Below are 25,801 nucleotides of genomic sequence, written 5' to 3' on the forward strand. Positions count from 1 at the left end.
CTGGAGCACAGTGGATTAGAAGGGGAAAGAGGCAGAAGACAACGTCTTAGAAGTAAGCAGAGTTCAGATCATTAAAGGCCTTGCAGACCAAAGGAAGACTTTAGATTTTTTTCCCCCTGAGTGCAATCTGCAAATTTTCTTTTACAAAGATCACTCTGGCTGAAGAATGGGTTGTGGTGAGAGCAAGAGTGACAGCAGGAAGAGCAGTTATGAAGCAGTTGTCTTAGTCTAGGGAAGATTTCTTTAATTTGGGGTCCAGAGAGTCACAAAGTGACATTAACAGGTTCTCTAATGTGTTCGCTGAAGTGAAGCTAACTTGACTGTTGTGTGCAATGCTTTGTAGGAGAAGATTCAATTCTGGAAAGCAAAAAGGTTGTGAGACACTGAAAGAACAAAAAGAAGTTACAGCTTTTAAAAATCAGAATATAAAGTATTTATAACTAGATAATCATTGTTCTATTATTTCTGCATCATTGAAGAAGTGCTTTGGGGACAAAATTTAGAAACTACAAAAATAGTATTTACTGCAATACCTGCCTCTAATATTACCCATTGAGGCTAAAGTTTGAAGTAGGTTTATTTTGTCTTTCCAAAATTGATTTGCCAAGATTCTAAATTCCAGTGTGACTTTTCTCATAATGTTTCTGAGTAATTTTTTAAAGTTTTTTAAATTGAAATACAGCTGACATGCAATGTTATGTTAGTTTCAGGTGCACTACATAGCATTTTGACACTTGCACATACAGTATTATGAAATGATCACCACGAAAATTCTAGTAACAATCTGTCCCATATAAAGCTTTTACAATATTATTGACCATATTCCTTATGCTGTATATTATCCCTCTGTGACTTATTATTTAACTGGTTAGTACCTCTTAATCTCCTTCACCTATTTGCTCCTACCACCCATTCCTTCCCTGAAGCAACCATCCATTTCTTCTCTGCAATTGTGAGTCCTATTTAATTTTATTTGTTTTCTTTTTAGATTCCACATATAAGTGAAATCATATGGTATTTGTCTTTCTCTGTATGACTTATTTAACTTAGCATAATGCCTTCTAGATCCATCCATGTTGTTGCAAGTGGCAAGATTTCATTTTTTAAAAGTCTGAATAATATTAAATTGTATATACACATCACAACTTCTTTATCCATTCATCAATGGACACATTTAAGTCATCCACCTGTTTTGAGGGTTTTTTTTGATATATGGTGTGTGAAAGTAGTCCAATTTGATTCTTTTGCATGCAGATGTCTAGTTTTTCCAACATCATTGATAAAAGAGGCTGTCTTTTCTCCACTGTGTATTCTCACCTTTCTGTCATATATTAATTGACCATGTAAGTTTGGGTTTATTTCTGGGCTCTCTATTCTGTTCCTTTGATCTATATGTCTGTTTTTGTGCCAGTATCATACTGCTTTGATTATTATAGCTCTGCAGTATAGTTTGGAATCAGGGAGCATGACACCTCCAGCTTTGTTGTTCTTTCTCAGGATTGCTTTTGTTATTTGGGGTCCTTTGTGATTCCATATAAATTTTAGAATTTTTTGTTCTAGTACTGTGAAAAATGCTGCTGGTATTTTGATAGAGATTGCATTAAATCTGTAGATTGCTTTGGGTAGCATGGGTATTTTAACAATATTAATTCTTCTAATCCATGAGCATGACACAGCTTTCCATGTGGTTTTGTCACACTTTCAATTTTTTTACCAATGACTGAAAGTCTCAAGAATACATCTTATACCTCAAATTTTTCCTAGATATTTTATTCTTTTTAAAAAATTTATTTAAAAAATAATTACCTTTTTATTGAGGTATAGTTAATTAACCATATTACATTAGTTTCAGGTGTACAACATAGTAATTTTTATAGATTATACTCCATTTATAGTTACTACTAAATATTGGCTATATTCTCTGTGCTGTATAATATATCCTTGTAGTTTATTTATTTTAAACATAGTAGTTGGTACCTCTTAATCCCCTATCCCTATCTTGACTTTCCACTCTTGCCTTTCCCCATTGTAACCACTAGTTTGTTTTCTATATCTGTGAGTCTGTTTCTTTTCTGTTATATTCACTAGCTTGTTTTATTTTTAGATTCCACATATAAGTGATAACATACAGTATTTGTCTTTCTCTGTCTGACTTAATTCACTAAGCATAATACCTTCCAGGTCCATCCATGTTGTTGTAAATGGCAACATTTCATTCTTTTTTTTTTTATAACTGAGTAGTATTCCACTATATAAATACAACACATCTTCTTTAGCCATTCATCTGTTGATGGACACTTAGGTTGTTTTCTTATCTTGGTTATTGTAAATAATGCTGCTATGAACATTGGGTTGCATGTATCTTTTCCAATTAGTGTTTTTCTTTTCTTTGTATATATACCCAGGAGTGGAATTGCTACATCATATGGTCGTTTTACTATTACTTTTTAAAGGAACCTCCATACCGTTTTTCACAGTGGCTGCACCAATTTACATTCCCACCAACAGTGTACAAGGGTTCCCTTTTCTCCACATTCTTACCAACATTTGTTATTTATTTATTTTTTTTGGTGATAGCCATTCTGACGGGTATGAGGTGATATCTCATTGTGGTTTTGATTTGCATTTCTCTGATGATTAACAATGTTGAGCATCTTTTCACGTGCCTGTTGACTATCTGAATGTCTTCCATGTCTATTCAGGTCTTCTGTTTATTGTTTAACTGGTTTGGTTTTTTTGACACTGAGTTGTATGAGATGTTTATATATTTTGGATATTAACCCCTTATTGGTCATATCATTTGCAAATAGTTTCTCTCATTAAGTAGGTGGTATTTTTGTTTTGCAGATGGTTTCCCTTGCTGTACAAAAGCTTTTAAATTTAATTAGGTCCCATTTGTTTATTATTACTTTTGTTTCCTTTGCCTTAGGAGACAGATCCAAAAAATATTGCAGTGATTTATGTCAAAGAGTGTTCTTTTTTTTCGAGTTTTATGGTTTCAGGTCTTACCTTACCTAAGGTTTTTAATCCATTTTGAGTCTATTTTTGTAGATGGTGTGAGAAGTTCTAATTTCATTCTTTTACATGTAGCTGTCCAGTTTTCCCAGCACTAGTTATTGAAGAGACTGTCTTTTCTCCATTGTATATTTTGCCTCCTTTGTTGTAGATCAATTGACCATAAGTGTGTTGGTTTATTTCTGAGCTCTCAATTCTGTTCTATGGATCTATGTGTCTGTTTTTGTGCCAGTACAATACTGTTTTGATTACTGTAGCTTTGTAGTATAGTCTGAAGTGAGAAGTATGATACTTCCAGTTCTGTTCTTCTTTCTCTAGATTGTTTTGGCTATTTGGGGTTTTCTGTGTTTCCATACAAATTTTAAAATGATTTGTTCTAGGGACTGGATTAAATCTAAAGATTTCCTTGGGTAGTGTGGGTATTTCAGCAATATTAATTCTTCCAATCCAAGAACACAGTATATCTTTCCATCTGTGTCGACTTCAATTTCTTTCATCAGTGTCTTATAGTTTTGTGAGTAGATGTCTTTTACCTCCTTAGGTAGGTTTATCACTAGGCATTTTATTCTTTTTAATGTGATTGTAAATGGGATTGTTTCCTTAATTTATCTTTTTAGTAGTTCATTGTTAGTGTATAAAGTGCAACAGATTTCTGTATATTAATTTTGTATCCTACAACTTTACTGAATTCATTGATGAGCTCCAGTAGGTTTTTTGTGGCCTCTTTAGGATTTTCTATGCATAGTATCACATCATCTGCAAACAGTGACAGTTTTACTTCTTCCTTCCCAATTTGGTTTCCATTCATTTCTTTTACTTGTCTGATTATTGTGGCTAGGACTTCTAATACTATGTTGAATAAAATGTCAAGAATGGGCATCCTTGTCTTGTTCCTGATCTTAGAGGAAATGCTTTCAGCTTTTCACCTTTGTGTATGATGTTAGCTGTGGGTTTATCATATATGACCTTTATTGTGTTGAGGTATGTTCCCTCTATACCCATTTCCTAGAAAGCTTTTATCATAAGTGGATGTTGAATTTTTTCAAAAGCTTTTCCTGCATCTATTGAGATGATGATATGGTTTTTATTCTTCAGGTTATTAATGTGGTATATCACAAAGATTGATTTGCAGATATTGAAAAATCCTGCATCCCTGGGTTGAGTCCCACTTGATCATGGTCCTTTTGGTTTATTGTTGGATTTGGTTTGCAAATATTTTGTTGAGGATTTTTGCATGTATTTTCATCAGTGATATTAGCTTGTAATTTTTTTTTTGTGGTATCTTTTGTCTGGTTTGGGTATCAGGGTGGTACTGGCCTCATAGAATGAGTTTGGAAGCATTCTTTTCCCTGCAAATTTTGGAATTTTGGAATAGTTTGAGAAAGATTGGTGTTAACTCATCTCTAAATATTTGTTAGAATTCACCTGTGAAGCCATCTGGTCCTAGACTTATGTTTGTTGGGAGTTTTTTTTTTAATTACTGATTCAATTTCACTACTGGCAGTTGGTCTGTTCATATTTTCTATTTCTTCTTGGTTCAGTCTTGGGAGAGTAGTGGGGCTGGGCCATGAGGCAGCTTGTTATGGGACACTGGGGGGCCTGGGGCTAGTACTGGCCCACTGGTGGGAAAAGTGGAATCCTGGGGTCTGGCCACAGGGCCCAGGGATCCCAGAGCTGCTGTTGGACTGCTGGTGAGTGGGACCTGTTCTTGACACAGCTGGCTTTGGGGTTTGGGGTGTCCCAAAGTTCATGTTGGCCTGCTGATGGGTGGAATTGGTCTTGCAATGGCAGGCTGCAGGGCTACAGTTGTCCTGGGGCTGGTGTCTGCCAGCTGGCAGGTGGACCTGTATCCCAGGGTCTCTGGCTTCAGGGCCCTGGGGGTCCTGGGCCTAGCATCTGTGCAGTGGTGTGTGGCCAGGTCCTGAGCTCTCTGGTGGGCAGGATCATGTCCCATGGAAGACTTTCTAAGATCAGCAGGTGGATCTAACCCAGGCTCTTTTCAAATTACTGCTTCTGCCCTGGGTCCTGGAGCATGTGACATTTTGGTGCTCCCTTTAAGAGTGGAGTCTCTATTTCCACAGCTCTCTGAATCTCCTGAAAGTAAACCCCACTGGCCTTCAAAGCCTTCACAGCCAAGTGTTCTGGGGGATCCTCTTTCTGGAGCAGGTCCCCCAGGCAAGGGAGCCTGATGTTGGGCTCAGACACCGTGTTCCTTGGGGAGAACCTCTGCAATTGTAATTATTCTCCCATTTGTGGGTTGCTATCTTTAGTGTTATGTTTGCGTTCCTTTCTTTTTGTGTGTGTGTATCTATTATAGGCTTTTGGTTTGTGGTTACTTTGAGGTTCATATCAAACAACTTATATACATATGTGATTATTTTAAGTGACGATCTCTTAAGGTTCAATGCATTCTGACCACCCTATATTTTTACACCCTCCTCTATGTTTAATGTTTTTGACATCATGTTCTACATCTTTTTGTTTTGTGTATTGTTTATTGTCTATTGTGGATAGACACTGTTTTCCCACTTTTATCTTTTAACCTTCCTACTGGCTTTATAAGTGGATGATCTACTGTATATTTTCCTTTACCAATGAGTTTTTTCCTTTTGTAATTTTCATATTTCTTGCTGTGGTCTTCTCTTTTCCATTTAGAGAAGTCACTTTAACATTTCTTGTAAAACTGGTTTAGTGGTGCTAAACACTTTTAGCTTTTGCTTTTCTGTAAAACTCTTTATCTCTCCTTCAAATCTGAACAACAGCCTGGCCAGGCAGAATCTTCTTGGTTGTAGGTTTTTGCTTTCATCACTTTAATACATCGTACCACTCCCTGCTTACCTGCAAAGTTTCTGCTGTTAAGTCAGTTGATAGTCTCATGGGACTTCCCTTGTAAGTAACTAGTATCTGTTCTCTTGCTGATTTTAAGATTCTCTCTTTATATGCCATTTTAATGATAATGTGTCTTGGTGTGGACCTCTTTAGATTCATCTTGTTTGAGCCTCTTTGTGCTTCCTGGACTTGGATGTCTGTTTTCTTCCCCAGGTTAGGGATGTTTTCAGCTATTATTTCTGCAGATAATTTCTTTGCTCCTTTCTCTCTTTCTTCTCCTTCTGGGACCCCTATAATGCAGATGTTAGTACGCTGGAAGTTGTCTCAGGGGCCTCTTAAACTATCCTTGCTTAAAGTTTTTTTTTTCCCTGTTCAGCTTGGGTGATTTCCACTAATCTGTCTTCCACATTGCTGATCCATTTCTCTGTATCATTTAAACTACTGTTTATTTCTTCTAGCATATTTTTAAATTTCAGTTATTTTATTCTTTAGCTTTGTTCGGTTCTTCTTTATATTTTAGAACTCTTTGTTGAAATTCTCACTGTGTTCTTCTCCTGAAATCAGTGAGCATCTTAATGATTATTACTTTGAAGTCTTTATTGGGTAGGTTGAAAGGATTAAAATTTGACTTCAAAAGGGATTTGCTCCATCCATACCAGCTTCTCTACCAATGATTTTTTCTTTCTGCTTTCCTAGCCAGTTCTCAATATCTTAATTAATAAGAAGAATAGGTTCCTGTAATTAGACTGAAGGGTGGGCCTCCTTAGCAATTAAGAATTTCCCTTGTAGCTAAAATCTGGGAAATATTTCAGAGAACTGGTAGCATTATTTTAGTTTTAGCAACTGTTTCATTTGGCCCATCTTATTAAAAACAGTAATTTTAAGCTTTATAAGTTGTATGATTAAAACTTTCATTATTTGATAAATGTAGTCTTCCAGTTTTTTTTACTTGGAGTTACTTGGTGTGAAATACTTTCTGAGTCTGTTATCCATCACCTAGAAACACTGTTTCTAGGTATGACCTAGAAACATTGTTTCACTGAGGCAGAAAAATTTGGAACGTTAGAATTGACATAAGGGAGGCTTTTGTTTTTGTTTTAGTAAATTTATTTAGCTAACATGTAAGAAATACTTATATTAATTATAAATCTTCTTTTAGGGAAATAACTAGTTTCTTTATTTCTTGGAACAAACTAAGAAATCCTGCTAAGGCTCATCCTTGCATCTTCCTCTTTTTAAGCCACCCTTCCTTTTGCTTGAGTTTCTCCAGCAGCCTTATACTTCCTATCCAGACCTGTGTTCCCTAGGCAATATCCTGGAATTTCTTGCAATGAGATATTATCTATATTAAAGAAATCATTAAATCACAGAAACTCCAGCTAATGGAAGGCATTTTTGTATACTTTCATTCCAGTGTAATGGAATACTTCAGTGATTAGGTATATGAAATAGGGACAAAGTCACAGAGGTGCCATAGCTTTCTGTATTTATGGATTGCTGTACCAACTACAATAGCATGTCCCATATATGGCTTTGCCAAAATGAAAACTGAGCTTATTTCAAGAGAATCATGCCATTAATGTTTAGGGGAAAGGTCAATGCATTATTTTCAGGCCCAAGAATCCTAAAATAGCCATTGCATCTGAATGAAAAGGAGAAAAAAAAATCACTGATGTCTTTGGCTGACATTTGTGAGGAGTGGGAAATGAATAAATTCACTCACAGTGATTGATGTAACCTAATAGAAATGTCAATAAATTCACATCATTCTGTTGCTGCATCTCAATCATGAGTGTCTAAGTTGTGCCTACTTTTATTTCTCAGGCTGAGGAAACACACTATCATATTTCTTCACCCATTCCGAAGTTGAGATTGAGTGTTATAACATATAAGATATAGACTAGGTAATGTAGTCCTACTCTGAAGTTGATTCTGGTACAGTAGAAAAAGACATGTTCCTAAAACATTATAATGTAACATATATAGTTAAAATTTCATAGGAGAAAAACAGGTAAAATATGATTGCTGTTCAGAGGAAGAAGAAATTACAAAAGTACAGAGAAGCACAATTATGAGAAAAGCTGCCAATTTCACATAAATGTAACTGACATTAGAGAGTGTTCAAATTTAAAATTGGGCTTGAAGTCCTTGAAAAATTAGGTTCCTTCTTTCCTTTACTTTCTTCCCTCTTTCTTTTTATTCTACCCCTATCCTTTCCTTCCTTTTCCTCCTATCTTACAATTTTCCTTCATTCATATGAACTTAGTGTTTACTGTATGCTCAGCACCATGCTAGGCACCACAATAAATAAAATAAAGACTACCCTCAAGATATCATGGCCTCCCCAAATCCCCATTCCAATATAACATAGGATTTCCCCCTCTATCCAAAAGCAAGTAATATAAAATATGCATCGGGGGGTATGTATTGGAGATTTGGGAGGAGGGAGCTTGAGGGGTGAGTAAGATGAAGCTAGAATAGAAAATTAAGATTAAATGGAGAGGGACTTCTCTGGTGGCACAGTGGTTGAGAATCCACCTGCCAGTACAGGGGACATGGGTTTGAGCTCTGGTCCGGGAAGATCCCGCATGCTGCGGAGCAACTAAGCCTGTGCGCCACAACTACTGAGTCTGTGCTCTAGAGCCCGCGTGCCACAACTACTGAAGCCCGTGTGCCTAGAGCCCGTGCTCCACAACAAGAGAAGCCACTGCAGTGAGAAACCTGCACGCTGCAACAAAGAGTAGCCCCGCTTGCAGCAACTAGAGAAAGCCCACACACAGCAACAAAGACCCAATGCAGCCAAAAATAAGTAAATAAATTTATTTTTTTGAAAAAAGATTAAATGGAGAATGTGGGGTGGCAAGTACACTGAGTTTAACCCTTAATTAACAGGAAATTAAGGGTCATCAGAAATCAAATGAATGGCAGGATAGTTTTTCCCTACTAATGGGCAGTGGCTGGGCTGCTGGAGCCTCTACAAGGGCTGTGGGCAGGAAATGTAAAGGTAAGAGGGAGCCCTAACAGGTGTAAAAGACAGTACAGATGCTGCATTGCTCTCCCAGAAAAAACTCATGGTCATTGCAAAAGGGTGCAGAGGTCCTAATATTATAGGGTAAGAGTTAAGAAACAGTAGACTTTTGGGTCATACATATAAATGATAATTATAGCACAACTTGTTAAGTGCAATGTAGATATCTACCAGTATAAAGATTAAGAAAAGATGTTTCATATAAGCTGAGTCATCCCTCATAAGTAGAGTTTGCTGGTTAAGGGCGATGGGGCTGTGGGAAAGAGAGGAATTTCCAAGAAGAGGGCCAAGTATGATCAAATACGATCAGTCACTGATTCACTGAACTATTCATTTGAATATTTCATTTGAAATATGAATCACATAGTGATTTACTGTTAATAGAATATAAACTGAGGTAGAGAAGGCAGGAAATAAGGCTAAAGATATGCTGTGAGTGGAGTCCAATCTTTAGAACCTTGAATTTCTATATACAGTGGCATGAATTTTGTCCTGTGGGTGAAGGAAAGCCATTGAAGGATTCCAAGCAAGGAAAGAAAGTTAAAAATGAGGCAAAACAGGCTTGCACCTTAAAAAAAAAAAAAAGAATTCAACAAATGGTGGTGAAATTTTCCATATGCAAAGGAAGAAAGAAAAAGAAAAAAAGAACCATGGCCCATTCTTCACAGTTTATGCAAAAATTAATTCAAAAGGGATCATAGACCTATATGTAAAACTTCTAGAGGTGAGTAGAAGAGAAAGTCTTTGTGACTTTGGACTAGGTAAAGAGTTTCTTGATACCACACAGAGAAGCACAATCCATAAAAGAAAAAAGTAAAAAAAATTAGACTTTATCAAAATTAAAAACACTTAGTCTGCTAAAGACACTCTTCATGGAATAGAAAAACAAGCTACAAACTGGAAAAATATCTACAAATCACATTTCTGACAAAGAACTGTATCCAGAAAATATTAAAAAAAAAAACTTTTAGAACTCAACATTAAGAAAAAACAACCCAATGAAAGAAAATGGGTAAAAATCTGAAGACACACTTCACCAAAAAAGATATATGGATAGCGAGCACACATATGGAAAGATGATCAAAATCAACAGACATAGGAAATGCAAATTAAAATGACAGTAAGATACCAATATAGACTCACTAAAATGGCTAATTAAAAAAAAAAGACAGTATCAAGCATTGCTCATTAATTACTAGTGGAAATGTAAAATGGAACATCCAGTTTGGAAAACAGTTTGGCAGTTTCTTAGAAAATTAAACATATATTTACCATTGGACCTAGTCATTCCACACCTAGGTATTTCTCCAAGATAAATAGAAATATGTGTTTACACAGAGACTTACACATGAATGTTCGTATCAGTTTTATAAATCATCCTCCAAACTGGAAACAACCCAGATGTCCTTCAACCGCTGAATGCAGAACCAAACTGATGGTACATCATACAGAGGAGTACTGCTCAGCAACAACAAAGAGGCATGAATCTCAAGTGCATTCTGCTAAGAGAAAGAAGCCAGGTCTGAAAGGCTACTTATTGGGTAATTCCATTTACAGAACATTCTGAAACACAGTTCTTCCTTAAAGAAATGTTTTGATTAATAAATATAGAAGGAAAGAGAAAAATAGAAAAATCACCATTAAAATATGACAGCAGTAATTGTTGCAGGCAAGATCTGCTACAGATGATAAAATTAATGGGGAAAAGTCTGAGGAAAAACAGGATATTTGCATAGTCTAATCTCCTCCCAAATATACATTAACTACAAGAGGGGAAAAGTAATTTTTCAGTAACTTTCTAGGAGACATCACCTTAACCAAGTGACCGCTGTTAACATCCCCAGGAATAATGCACGTGGACATGATGTACCCTCGGATATAATGCATAAAGAGGGTATGCAACTTTTGTGATGTTCCTGCCAAAAATTCATAACCACAAATTGAATCATGAAAAAACAACGGACACACCCAAACTAATGGACATTTTACAAATCACTGACTAGTAGTTTTGAAAACTGTCAAGGTCATGAAAGACAAGGGAAGACTGAAGAATTGCACAGATTAAAGGCAGACTGGACTAAGGAGATGCGCTAAGTAATGCAATGTGGGATCCTGGATGAGTCCTAGAAGAGAGAAAGGACACTAGTGGAAAAGCTGATAAAATCTGAATAAAAGTCTGTAGTTAAGTAAATAGTACTATACAGATGTTTGTTTCTTGGCACTGATAATAGTCCTATGCTTATGTAAAATACATCAGGGGAAACAGTGAGAGTTATATTGGAACTATATTATTTGAATAACTTTTCTGTAAGTCTGAAATTATATAAAGGTGAAAATTTAAGGAAAGTTATAGTAATATATTCCCACAACAACAAAACAAGCATTAAGATATTCATCAAGGGATTAAGTAAGGACACTGATAGATTTCCATTCATTACCTTGAGATAATTTTTTAAATCGGAAATCACATATACAAGGAGCCAATAATTTTTAAGGGGCCAATAATTTTTTAAATCAGAAATCACATATACAAGGAGCCAATAATCATTTTAAGGGGCCAATAATCATTTTCAGTGATTAAGATTCCTACTGGTCTTTATTCACTCCTATCAATACATAAGACTATTAGGAACTTGGTGTAAAAGTTCCTAAGTAATGACTGGTTACTTTACCTTGCAGCCTGGAAGGATGGTACTCATTCTCCTGAGTTTATGGATGCAAATTAATGTCTATAACATGGATTTATCTATAGCCCTTCTCAAATTTGGAGCCATCAAACTCTTTACCAGACAAATTGTATCATTCTTTCCAAATGATTTGGAAAGAATTTTCACTTTTGAAATGAGTAAGATTTCACCCTCTAGATGGCTCTATTCAATTTTATTTAGATGTATTAAAAGGCAATATTATGTATGCATAAAGTTGTTTTTATATTCTCTTTTCTCTCCTAGTTCTTACAGTGTTATATTCAGACTGAGCAACCTGTTACTAGAATTTTTAAACTGATACTTCTTATTATAGTCTACCCAATAATTAGCAGGCTGGCTTAGGAAAGAGAGAACCACAGGAAGGAGACAGTAAGTTAGAAGTAGATCTAGGGAGGTGATTAGAGTGAATGACCTTGGGAAAACTCAGATACTTAAACACTGAAGAGACAAGAATAAATTCCTTCTGAATACAGGGGAAGTTTATTCTCTCTTGTAAAGAGAGAAGTACACTCTGGCAGAAGGAAAATAAGCTGGTGATCCTGAGTAGCCCTAGTGCTGCTTGAACAGTGTGATACACAGGGCCACCAGACTATGTCATTTTGTTACTGTTTCTCAGAGTCACACTTGGTTCATTTTCTATTTATCCATATGTATACATTATAATTCCAAGTGGCAAATACTTTGCAGTAGGTCTCCTGAGACTCCGTTAGACTCCAGAAACTGCATAAGAATAATTCATCACTAATTTCCGTAAACAGTAAATATTAAAGATGGTAGGAGAAGAGAAAAAATCTCTATTTCTTCTCTTTTTGTTGCCTCTCATCTTTCCTTTTCCCTCGGGTTGCATCTCTTCCTACTGTCATGCTATCAACTCTTTTCCTCATTTATCAACAGTGTTCTTTGGGGCAGCAGCTTCTGTCCTGATCTCCAGGTTCTCTTGTGTTCTTAGTAATACCCACAATCTTTCTAACCTTTCCTAATCAGTTTTCTTTCACACTTTTCTCAAGAGCCAGTTCAAATATTCACCAACACCTCAGGCCCTCTGCCTATCACCTCAGCAAATGATCTAGCCTTGTACATGATTGAAAAAAGGAAGGCGGGTAACTCCAAAGGCAGCTGGGTCTTCTAGCTACCAACAATCTTTGCATACCATAGTTATCTTTGTACCCATTTAGGGTCACTTTGGTACATTTTCTTCCAGTGCCTCAGGGATTTAGAAAAGAAAGAATACATGGGAAAATGAGAATAAGTTTTGAGATGATTTTGTCATTTAGTATGAAAGCAATCTAGTATTTAAGAGGGATGGTGGAGAATGAAACCAGAGAAAGAAGACCCAGGGACCTGACCCAGGAGGGGAGGCGTTTTGACTTTCTTATCCATTGCCAAATACCTAATGCTTAGAAAAGTGCTGGAGCATAGTAGTTAGGCACATAATAAATATTACTTAAATGAATAAATGATTTAAAGAATGCTAAGCATTTGGAATCTAAGTAAGAAATGAACACAATCTAGTTTGCATTTTTTTTTTTTTTTTTTTTTGCGGTACGCGGGCCTCTCACTGTCGTGGCCTCTCCCGTTGTGGAGCACAGGCTCCGGACGCGCAGCCTCAGTGGCCATGGCTCATGGGCTTAGCGGCTCCGCGGCATGTGGGATCTTCCCGGACCAGGCACGAACCCGTGTCCCCTGCATCGGCAGGCGGACTCTCAACCACCGCGCCACCAGGGAAGCCCTAATTTGCATTTTTTAAGCTATCAGTCTGACTGCAGTGCACACATGCCTCACTCACATTAAAGTCCACTGCAATCTTGGCCTTGATTCTCACAGTGGGCTGTGTCCTCCTAGTTTCTCCATCCAATAGATGCTTCTCAATCCTTATTTTATTTGGCTTCCCAGCTCATTTTATGCTAATGACCCATCTTTCATTCTTAGAGATCTGTCCTCCTTCTTCCAGGTTGTTCTGTCTGTCTCTTTCATAAGCTTTTCTTTTTAAGTCAGCCTGTTAGGGCTAGTTCTCCTCAACCTTCTGGGTAATTTCATCCTCCCGATGGCTTCAACTACTGATCACCACCCATCATTTGCACCCACACACCAGAATCCTACCCAGGCTTCAGAGGCTTCCTGGAAGTCTTTAAATGTCCAAGACACTTCCAACTTATCACATCCAAATCAGAATTCATTGTTAACCCTCCAAATCTATTATTTCTCCATAATTTCCTTTCCATCTCCCTGCTTATGTAAACCAGAAGCTTGGAAGTCATCCAAAACCATCCCCATTCCCTCAATCCCCATATATAATCAGTCACTCAAGTCTCCTAATTTAACCTTGGAAACAGCTCTTGAATCTATTTCTTCTCTTTATCTTTCTCATCATTTTTCACTTGGATTATTATACTAGCCTCCTTACTGTTTTACCTGCCTCTAGTTTTTTCTTTCAATATATAATTCACACTGTTATTACTTAGCTCCAGCTGTTTTCGATGCTCCCCCAACATGACACATTCTTTCTTAGCACAAGGGTTTAGAACTTATTGTTTCCTCTGCCTGGAATACTATCCTACCAAACCCTAGCATAGCTTGCTCCTTCACTTCACTCAGGTTTGTTCTCTTTATCTAAAATTATATTGATATATTTAGATTCCTTTTTGTTTCCTCCAGCAGGTAAAAGCTCTGTCTTTTTCACTACTCTATTACCAGTGGTTAGAAGAGTTGGCACCCAACTAATATTCTCTGAATAAAATAATGAATAAGTTAATGAATAATTGTATCCAAAATAGCCCATGCCGCACCATATCGGGAAATACTGGCCTACTTGTTTGTTGCTCCCAGTAGACTGGAGCCAACCAATGAGCTTCTCAAGAGCACTGAGACCTTTTTTTCTCTATCTCTAGGTTTTAATAAGCAGTAGTGTCTGACACCTTGGTGGTGCTCAGTAAATGTTCCTAGGAAAACAAAACAAAGTAAAATAAAACTCTTAACCTACCTTAGCTAGTTGAGTAGCTGAATTTCACAAAGAAGTCTAATTTCTTTCATTAGAATCAGTTTCACAGAATGTTTTACTCCCTTCAACATATATTCCAAATATCAAAACCTTGATTTTGCTTACAGCAAAATTTTACCTATACTTTTCTACTTTACAGACTGTAAGATAAACACATTATTAAAGGCACTTTTTGTTTCTTCCTGATCACCAATACGAACCTGACATTATAATAAAGTTGGAGGTGGGGTGGTAAGTTATTACTGGCACAAACTTTCCTTACCAACATCTCATGACTCTTTCTTTTGGCAAAGGAATGAAATACAAACATGTTAGGGTTAGATGTGACCTTTCTTGTTTTGTAGTACAATCTGAACTTTTCAATCTTTTGTGCAGAGGAAAATATTGAGGCTTAAAGACACTTAATAACTTGCACAAGACCCTGTGTCAAGTAGCAGAATATACAAGCAGGTTGAGAGGCAGCTATCATATTGGTGGCAACTGTAATAGTCGAAATCTTAGAGAATGTATTACTTGACAAGTAAAATGCAATTCTGGGACTGGAGAAACAGTTCTTGTGTATTTATTGTCTATTTGACTGGTCTGAATCTACTCTCTGACTTAGAGTCCATGTGGACCCATCAAAATTATTTGGAAGGAACCCTCAATATTCTGGAATATTTAAAGATGGTTTGTGCAGGCCCAGTACTTTGTGTTATAGATTCTATGCTGTTCTAGAGTCCTTAGCAATATCCCATGATAAAATAAATTTATGTTTGGGAATTTATTTGATATCCTGATTGACTTCTATTATTCCTCACTGGATTTATGATTTATTTGAGATGTAGTTAGTATACCTACATTTAGTTGTTACCTAAGCTGGGAGATAGGCACTTCATTCTTTCTCCTTTTGGTTCTTCCATATCATCATGAATTCAAACTGTAGGGCCCCATCTTCTAGAGTGTGGTTACTGCATTGTGTTTATCATTTAACCACAATTCTTATCTTTTTATAGAAGGTAGCACTTTCTCTTTTGGATATGTAGTTAATGACACTTGTGTATACATCACCTGTTACAAACTGCTACTATCCATGGTACTAATAGCTACAAGTCTGTTCTCTAACTGATGGCTTCTATTTGCTTCTTGGAGAAAATGTATGTGCTAAGCAAATGGTTTAGCTGGATTAATCTCTTTCTATATCAGTTGCTTCTTAATAGGTTAATGAAATTGTGATGTGTGTCAAACAAATAGGTTCAACTTTTATCTGACACACTTTCTATATAATACAGCTTTTAATCATTTAACTTTGAAGTTTATAATAAAAGTAGTTATATGCACAAGTATGAAAGAGCAAAAGTGTTTCCAAGAACTTTATAATATGTATCTCTTGGCAATAAAACCTATAGGTAAGATAAAATTATGCATATTAAGAATTTATAAAAGAATCTGATGAAGATTTTGATCTATAATTTTGCATTACTTGCAACTGAGAGTCAGTGCATTTATTTCTCAGAACCCCAGGATAATCTACTAACATGACTGTATAAACCTATACTGCATCTTTATCTTTGTCAGTATTATCTTTTATGCAATACGATAGTCCTTAGGGAGCATTAATTGCTAGCTATCTCTTAGCCACTTAAGGGTAATCGTGGAACAATTACCATGTATTTATGGGAATGAGGCATTCATTTATTTATTGCCTTTCTCCTAAAAATCCCATAGCATTTGCAAGAAGATAACAGTATAAATACGCCCACTTGTCTTTGCGGGAATTATTCCTTTCCCCATCTCCACCACCCACCTCAGCATCACCACAACACCCTTATGTGGGGCTCATACTTACAAGTTAAAACTACAATGATTATTGCCACTCAAAAACATATTGAATCTATCCTTTCTCAATTAGCCTTTCTTTTCTTATCTTTTCTCTCATTCTTTTTCTTTTTCTTAAAATGGAATAAGGACCTTCACCTAGGAATCATACAAATTGGGCTACGTAAGGGTCACTGGTCCCAATTTTACACAAGATTGTTAGAGATGTAAAGCAATCACTGTGTTAGTTGTTTGAATGTCTTTGTGAAATAAACTGAGTATTTCAAACTGGCAGACAAGTGCCATAGATTATCTTATTAAACCTCTTCAGTTGATTTAGAATAATTCCTACTACTTCATAGGGCCAAATTACATATAATATTATATAGATAGATAATAAAACACATAGGGATACATGAATAATTCACAGAATGTGATTTATCAAAGGTAGAAAATAAATATCTGATCTGAATTTATTGTTAGATATTTATTTCCAGATATTTCATGCATAAATACTCATACGAGGACTTCAACAGCATACTTAAATTATTTTAAATGCTTTGCAAAGGTTCATAATCCAACTTTAAAATTATCTTTTTCATTCCAGAGAGATATAAAACAGAAGGAATAACTTGAAATGTTCATGCTAAATTAATGACAAGGAAGTCAGAAAATATAAAAGAAATAATTAATATGTTGTTTCCTCTCTCTCTTTTAGATAAGTATTTTTGCTAGGTATTGTGGCATATCTGGATCTCTCCAAATTTTACATAAGAGGTAGTTTATTCCACTCATCTAAATATTTTCCTTATTTTAAAAAAGTATTGTATTATTTTATTCAGATTGTCATTTATTTAATGCTATTTAATTCAGATAAGGCAAAGTGTAAAACTCTGACTTATTCACTGTGATACAGCAAAATAAAAAGCAAAGAAACAAAATATCCCATGGGTCTGTCAAACAGACAGACCTCAGTTTGAACATCAGTCATACCACTTACTATGGATTAGAGGTCCTTATGTGGGTTAATTCACCCATTTGATATTCAATATCCTTCAGTGAATACTGAAGGTTCAGCAGATATGCATAAGAGTTGCCATGAGAATGAAATGGTAAACTATAGTACCAATAATAGCTACCATTTAATGCGGCTTACTATGAGTCACATGCTATACTAAATGCTTTATACATTTATAAAATTAATCCTTACAGCATTCCTATTGGGTAGGACTTATTTTGGCCCCATTTTACAGTGTGAAAGTAAACAATAGAGATGTTAAATCATCTACCTAAAACTTCACAAGACTTCAGTGGTAGGAGTGGAATTCTAACTGGTGTCCATCTGTTTGGTTATCTATTGCTGTGTAATAAACTATCCAAAACGGAGCGGCTTAAAACAACAACCATTTTATTACCTCTCATGATTTTACAGGTTGATTGGACTGAGCTGGGTGGATACTTTGCTCCACAAAATATCATCTGCAGCTGCAGCCATCTGGCAGTAGAAGGAGGGGCTGTAATGTCTGAGATGGTTCTTTACAAAGCTGGCACTCAGTGCTGACTATCTGCTGGGAGCTCTTGTAGAGCTGTTGTTGACTAGAATGCCTCAGTTCTCCTCTTTGCAGTTCTGCGTGTGGTCTCACCATATGTACTGGCTTTGCTCAACATTGGAGACTAAGTTACATGACAGAGTGTTCCAAGAGGATAAGGTCCAGTGTACAAATATGTAAGATGCTTCAACTTGTATCACACTTGTTAATGTCCCATAGGCCAAGTCTAGTCACACGGAGAAGTCCACGATCAATGTGGGAGAGAACAACACAAGGGCATGAATACTGGAAGGTTCTATTAAGGCCACTAAAGTAACAGCCCATGGCAACAGCTGAAATCAAAAGCAAACTTTTGCATCCTCCAAACTATCATGGCTTTCAGTAATTTTCTGCTCTCCTTGGATAGCATGTTGGCCAATGCATTGTGAGAAGGACTTTGGAGTTTCAGACACAGAGTCAGCTAAATGTTTTTGCTAAGCTTTTACACTTTCCTTCTTCCAAATATAACATGAAATTTCAATTTCATCTAAATGGTTTTAAAAGAAATTTCAGTTTTACAAAAGAAAAATGCCTCTCAAAGAGATTATTTTTATGAGTTTATAATGCCATACTATATTGAGTTTTATGTTATAACTCATTAGTGAATAAAATAAGGAGAAATATTAAGTTATGCCTTATCATTATTCAAATAAAAGTGAATATATTGCAATCTATTTCTTAGATGATGTGATTAGTTTTGGATTTCTGAGAAACTTTTTTCCCAAAGGAATGGTTTTGATCCCACTATTTCTGTAAAAACTGGATTTTTATTTCAGAAATTGTAATCCTTTTCTTCATTTTATATAAATTAAAATAATACAGTTCTAATGGCATTTATGTAGGTAGGTTCCATAAAGAACTTTTTATTTAAAAGTTTTCTTTAGATAAAGCATTCTATATTTGTATATGACATTTATTTACAAACAGAACTATTTTACCTTAATGACCCCAAATATTTTAACTGTTTCTCCTATTAATATTGAAATTTAGGCAGGTTCAGAAGAAATGAATTGCTTACAGAAATTAGGAAAAAATATATAACCCTTTACCTTGATTTATTATTTCAAGTTAAATTAGAAAATGATTTACAGGTAATAAAAAAACATTTCAAGGCTGTTTGGTGACCAATGCAAACTCTGATAATGTCATAGACTAATATCAAGACTCCAATGGACGATATCTGAAGATGATAACTGAACTAAGTTATCCCCTAAGTGGCTGTGATATTGCTATTAAGCCTTTTTTTTAACTTAAGGAATTGAGACAGATATATAATAGAAGAAAATAAGTACTTACTTTTTGTGACAACACCTTCTAATCGAATGATATTTGGGTGGTCAAACTGACCCATGATACTTGCTTCTCTTAAAAAATCTCTTCTTTGCCGATCCATGTGGCCACCTTTCAAAGTTTTGATGGCAACTGGGATCTCTCTTTTCCCTGGTGTTTTCAAACGCCCACTACAGACTTCTCCAAATTCACCTTAAAATATGAACAAAAGTAGTTAGTTGTTTAAACAGAATACTTATATTCCAGAAAAATTGAATTGTCACAAAGTACCATCTTTTTGTCTTTTAAGATGATGACTCTCAAGTGTGCCATTTTTACACAGAGATCTCTTCCTTAAAAATTAAACTTGTAATGACAATATGTCTGATCAGCATCATTTGTAAGGAATAATGAAATGCATTTTCATATACTATACCACAGGAACTTCCATTGATAGATATCCCTGATCTGCTGAGAAATTATGACAGGCAGAATGGGTGATGCTAATGCAATTCTATAGAAAAGCAATCACTCCATAACATTTCCTGTTCCTGTTCTCAATACTGATATATGGGCCAAATTCCTGCTCTTTTCACGGAATCCATCAGGCATATATGTAGTTGATTTGATCGCACAGGCATATGTCTGGGCTTCACTGCCATTAGAAATCAATGCTAGGGTCAACTGGTATATGAACATATTGAAAAGACCACACTATAATTATAGTTAATTATAATTAACTATAATTACTTATTATAGTTGAGTTCACACAGGTTAAATTACATGTCACATGGTTTGAGTACAAATACAGTAAGATTATCTACAGTTCAGCAATGGCTCCAATGGATAGATTAAAAAACAGCCAAATATTTATCATGAATTTACTACATATATATCTAGTGCTAGAGTGCTGTGGATTTCAAAGAAGTATAAGAGCTGGTCTTTGTTCTTTGTAGCTTATAGTCTAGAAGGAGAATTTAGATGAAACATTGAAACACTTAGAAACCTAAGAACCAATCCATGCAAACGTTGTATTATTTAAGTAAGAACAATGGGAGCTGCAAGACTTCCTGGAGGAGGTGGAAACTTTTGCTGGACTTTGAATGATGGTTAGGATTCAGATATTCAAGAAAACTGGCAACATTCCAGACAGGAGTATATGGAGTGAGGGAAGTAAAGACGAAGTTTCAACGGTCAGAAACAGTAAAGAGAATGACATGGACGTAGGGCAGTAAGGAGACAAGGTTGACTAGAGGGGTTATTGAGGGAAGGACGGTCAGAGACTTCTCAGTGCAATGCAGTAAATTCAATAAAGCTTGAGATTTCATATTTAATTTTTCTATGGTCAATTCCCTGCATTTACTTAAAAGCATGATGCTTGATCCCCAATTTATTCATCTATAAGTGAATATAATAATGAAACCTTTTGTAATTCTATAATGTTCCTTCCCCATAAGGATACTGGGAAGATCAAAAGTGATAATGCATATAAAAGTGCTTACAAACTGTAAAGTATTATTTATGTGCTTTAAATTATATAAATCTTTGGAAAGGTGAAAGAAATAAAAATTAAAATATCTTCAGTTGGTTTATTAGCTAGCAGTTCTGGCCAGTAGCTCGATGCTATGTAAGTTTAAGTGTAGAGGATCAAATTAAATTTTTGCAGCACCACAGATTATCCATATTTTCTTTGAACCAATTCATTACAGTCAACTAAATGTTGACTATTCATGAATATTAATTATATTTCGGTATAGATGTTAAGATGTTTTTCTAAATGAAAAAAAACTAGAAAGGAAATAAGCCAAAACTTTGCTTCCTAAATTATGTGTAAACATGTAAACATTAGAAATAAAAAGCAGGACGAGGGGAAGACGGCGGAAGAGTAAGATGCGGAGATCACCTTCCTCCCCACAGATACACCAGAAATACATCTACACGTGGAACAACTCCTACAGAACACCTACTGAACGCTGGCAGAAGACCTCAGACCTCCCAAAAGGCAAGAAACTCCCCACGTACCTGGGTAGGGCAAAAGAAAAAAAGAAAAAACAGAGACAAAAGAATAGGGACAGGACCTGCACCAGTGGGAGGGAGCTGTGAAGGAGGAAAGTTTTCCACACACTAGGAAGCCCCTTCGCGGGCGGAGACTGCGGGTGGCGGAGTGGGGGAGCTTCGGGGCCGCGGAGAGCGCAGCAACAGGGGTGCGGAGGGCAAAACGGGGAGATTCCCGCACAGAGGATCGGTGCCGACCAGCACTCACCAGCCCGGGAGGCTTGTCTGCTCACCCTCCGGGGTGGGCGGGGGCTGGGAGCTGAGGCTCGGGCTTCGGTAGGGTCACAGGGAGAGGACTGGCGGCGTGAACACAGCCTGAAGGGGTTAGTCCACCACAGCTAGCCAGGAGGGAGTCTGGGAAAAGGTCTGGAGCTGCTGAAGAGGCAAGAGACTTTTTCTTCCCTCTTTGTTTCCTGGTTCACGAGGAGAGGGGATTAAGAGCACCGCTTAAAGGAGCTCCAGAGACGGGCGCGAGCCGCGGCTAAAAGCGTGGACCCCAGAGACAGGCAGGAGAAGCTAAAGCTGCTGCTGCCGCCACCAAGAAGCCTGTGTGCGAGCACAGGTCACTCTCCTCACCGTCCCTCCGGGTAGCCTGTGCAGCCCGCCACTGCCAGGGTCCCGGGATCCAGGGACAACTTCCCCAGGAGAACGCGTGGCGCACCTCAGGCTGGTGCAACGTCACGCCAGCCTCTGCCACCGCAGGCTCGCCCCACACTCCGTGCCCCTCCCTCCCGCCGGCCTGAGTGAGCCAGAGCCCCTGAGTCAGCGGCTCCTTTAACCCCGTCCTATATGAGTGAAAACAGACGCCCTCCGGCGACCTACACGCAGAGGCGGGGCCAAATCCAAAACTGAGCCGCTGGGAGCTGTGAGAACAAAGAAGAGGAAGGGAGCTCTCTCCCAGCAGCCTCAGAAGTAGTGGATTAAAGCTCCACAACCAACTTGATGTACCCTGCATCTGTGGAATACATGAATAGATGACGAATCATCCCAAATTGAGAAGGTGGACTTTGAGAGCAAGATTTATGATTTTTTTCCCCTTTTCATCTTTTTGTGAGTGTGTATGGGTATGCTTCTGTATGAGATTTTCTCTATATAGCTTTGCTTCCACCATTTGTCCTAAGGTTCTATCTATCCTTTTTTTTAAAAAATTTTTTTTCTTATTTTTTGATTTAATAATTTTATTATATTTATTATATTTATATTTTATTATATTATATATTTATATTATATATTTATATATATTATTATATATTTTATTATATTATATTATATTTATATTTATTATATTTTACTTTATTTTATTTTACTTTATCTTCTTTATTTCTTTCTTCTTTCCTTCCTACTCTCCTTCCTTCCTTCCTCCCACCATCACTCCCTCACTCCCTCCCTCCTTTCTTTCTTTCCTTCTTTCCTTCTATTCTTCTTCCTTTCTTTGTTACTTCCTTCCTTCCTTTCTTTCTTTTTTCTTTCTTCCTACTTCTACTAATTCTTTCTCTCTACTTTTTCTCCCTTTTATTCTGAGCAGTGTGGATGAAAGGCTCTTGGTGCTGCAGGCAGGACTCAGTGCTGTGCCTCTGAGGTGGGAGAGCCAACTTCAGGACACTGGTCCACAAGAGACCTCCCAGCTCCACATAATACCAAATGGCGAAAATCTCCCAGAGATCTCCATCTCAACGCCAGCACCCAGCTTCACTCAACAACCAGCAAGCTACGGTGCTGGACAGCCTATGCCAAACAACTAGCAAAACGGGAATACAAGCCACCCATTAGCAGAGAGGCTGCCTAAAATCATAATAAGTCCACGGACACCCCAAAACACACCACCAGACGTGGACCTGCCAACCAGAGAGACAAGATCCAGCCTCATCCACCAGAACACAGGCACTAGTCCCCTCCACCAGGAAGCCTACACAACCCACTGAACTAACCTTAGCCACTGGGGACAGACACCAAAAACAATGGGAACTATGAACATGCAGCCTGCAAAAAGAGGACTCCAAACACAGTAAGATAAGCAAAATGAGAAGATAGAAAAACACACCACAGATGAAGGAGCAAGATAAAAACCCACCAGACCAAACAAATGAAGAGGAAATAGGCAGTCTACCTGAAAAAGAATTCAGAATAATGATAGTAAAGATGATCCAAAATCTTGGAAATAGAATAGACAAAATGTAAGAAACGTGACAATGACCTAGGAGAACGTAACAACGTAAAACAATCTTTTAGACCTAGAAGAACTAAAGAGCAAACAAACAGAGATGAACAACACAATAAATGAAATTAAAAATTCTCTAGATGGGATCAATAGAATAACTGAGGCAGAAGAACGGATAAGTGACCTGGAAGATAAAATAGTGGAAATAACTACTGCAGAGCAGAATAAAGAACAAAGAATGAAAAGAACTGAGGACAGTCTCAGAGACCTCTGGGACAACATTAAATGCACCAACATTTGAATTATAGGGGTTCCAGAAGAAGAGAAAAAGAAAGGGACTGAGAAAATATTTGAAGACATTATAGTTGAAAACTTCCCTAATATAGGAAAGGAAATAGTTAATCAAGTCCAGGAAGCACAGAGAGTCCCATACAGGATAAATCCAAGGAGAAACATGCCAAGACACATATTAGTCAAACTCAAAAATTAAATACAAAGAAAGCATATTAAAAGCAGCAATGGAAAAACAACAAATAACACACAAGGGAATCCCCATAATGTTAACAGCTGATCTTTCAGCAGAAACTCTGCAAGCCAGAAGGGAGTGGCAGGACATATTTAAAGTGGTGAAGGAGGAAAACCTGCAACCAAGATTACTCTACGCAGCAAGGATCTCATTCAGATTTGATGGAGAAATTAAAACGTTTACAGACAAGAAAAAGCTGAGAGAGTTCAGCACCACCAAACCAGATTTACAACAAATGCTAAAGGAACTTCTCTAGGCAAGTAGCACAAGAGAAGGAAAAGACCTACAATAACAAACCCAAAACAATTTAGAAAATGGGAATAGGAACACACATATTGATAATTACCTTAAATGTAAATGGACTAAATGCTCCCATCAAAAGACACAGATTGGCTGAATGGATACAAAAACAAGACCCATATATATGCTGTCTACAAGATACCCACTTCAGACCTAGAGACACATACAGACTCAAAGTAAGGGGATGGAAAAAGATATTCCATGCAAATGGAAACCAAAAGAAAGCTAGAGTAGCAATTCTCATATCAGACAAAATAGACTTTAAAATAAAGACTATTAGAAGAGACAAAGAAGGACACTACATAATGATCAAGGGATCGATCCAAGAAGAAGATATAACAATTGTAAATATTTATGCACCCAACATAGGAGCACCTCAATACATAAGGCAAATATTAACAGCCATAAAAGGGGAAATCAGCAGTAACACATGCATAGTAGGGGACGTTAACACCCCACTTTCACCAATGGACAGATCTTCCAAAATGAAATAAATAAGGAAACACAAGCTTTAAATGATACATTAAACAAGATGGACTTAATTGATATTTATAGGATACTCCATCCAAAAACAACAGAATACACATTTTTCTCAAGTGCTCATGGAACATTCTCCAGGATAGATCATATGTTGGGTCACAAATCAAGCCTTGCTAAATTTAAGAAAATTGAAATTGTATCAAGTATCTTTTCTGACCACAATGCTATGAGACTAGATATCAATTACAGGAAAAGATCTGTAAAAAATACAAACACATGGAGGCTAAACAGTGCACGCCTTAGTAATGAAGTGATCACTGAAGAAATCAAATAATACCTAGAAACAAATGACAATGGAGACACAACGACCCAAAACCTATGGGATGCAGCAAAAGCAGTTCTAAGAGGGAAGTTTATAGCAATACAAGCCCTCCTTTAGAAACAGGAAACATCTCAAATAAACAACCTAACCTTGCACCTAAAGCAACTAGAAAAGGAGAACAAAAAACCCCCAAAGTTAGCAGAAAGAAAGAAATCATAAAGAACAGATCAGAAATAAATGAAAAAGAAATGAAGGAAACGATAGCAAAGATCAATAAAACTAAAAGCTGGTTCTTTGAGAAGATAAACAAAATTGACAAACCATTAGCCAGACTCATCAAGAAAAAACGGAGAAGACTCAAATCAATAGAATTAGAAATGAAAAAGGAGAAGTAACAGCTGACACTGCAGAAATAAAAAAGATCATGAGAGATTACTACAGGCAACTCTATGCCAATAAAATGGACAACCTGGAAGAAATGGACAAATTCTTAGAAATGCACAACCTGCCAGGACTGAATCAGGAAGAAATAGAAAATATGAAAAGACTAATCACAAGTACTGAAATTGAAACTGTGATTAAAAATCTTCCAACAAACAAAAGCCCAGGACCAGATGGCTTCACAGGCGAATTCTATCAAACATTTAGAGAAGAGCTAACACCTATCCTTCTCAAACTCTTCCAAAATATAGCAGAGGGAGGAACACTCCCAAATTCATTCTACAAG

The 25,801-nt window shown here is 36.8% G+C and overlaps 1 protein-coding gene across 1 annotated transcript in view; it reads right to left on the bottom strand.

Annotated features, from left to right (window-relative positions):
• Positions 1-25,801, bottom strand: part of EPHA6 (EPH receptor A6) — an 863,031-nt gene that overhangs the window by 195,268 nt on the left and 641,962 nt on the right. The window contains exon 11 of the mRNA XM_032630346.1: positions 19,261-19,446. Coding sequence (XP_032486237.1) covers positions 19,261-19,446 — 186 coding nt within the window. The remainder of the gene's footprint in view (positions 1-19,260; positions 19,447-25,801) is intronic.

Source organism: Phocoena sinus, chromosome 4 (genome assembly GCF_008692025.1).
Source record: "Phocoena sinus isolate mPhoSin1 chromosome 4, mPhoSin1.pri, whole genome shotgun sequence".
Lineage (NCBI taxonomy): Eukaryota > Metazoa > Chordata > Mammalia > Artiodactyla > Phocoenidae > Phocoena > Phocoena sinus.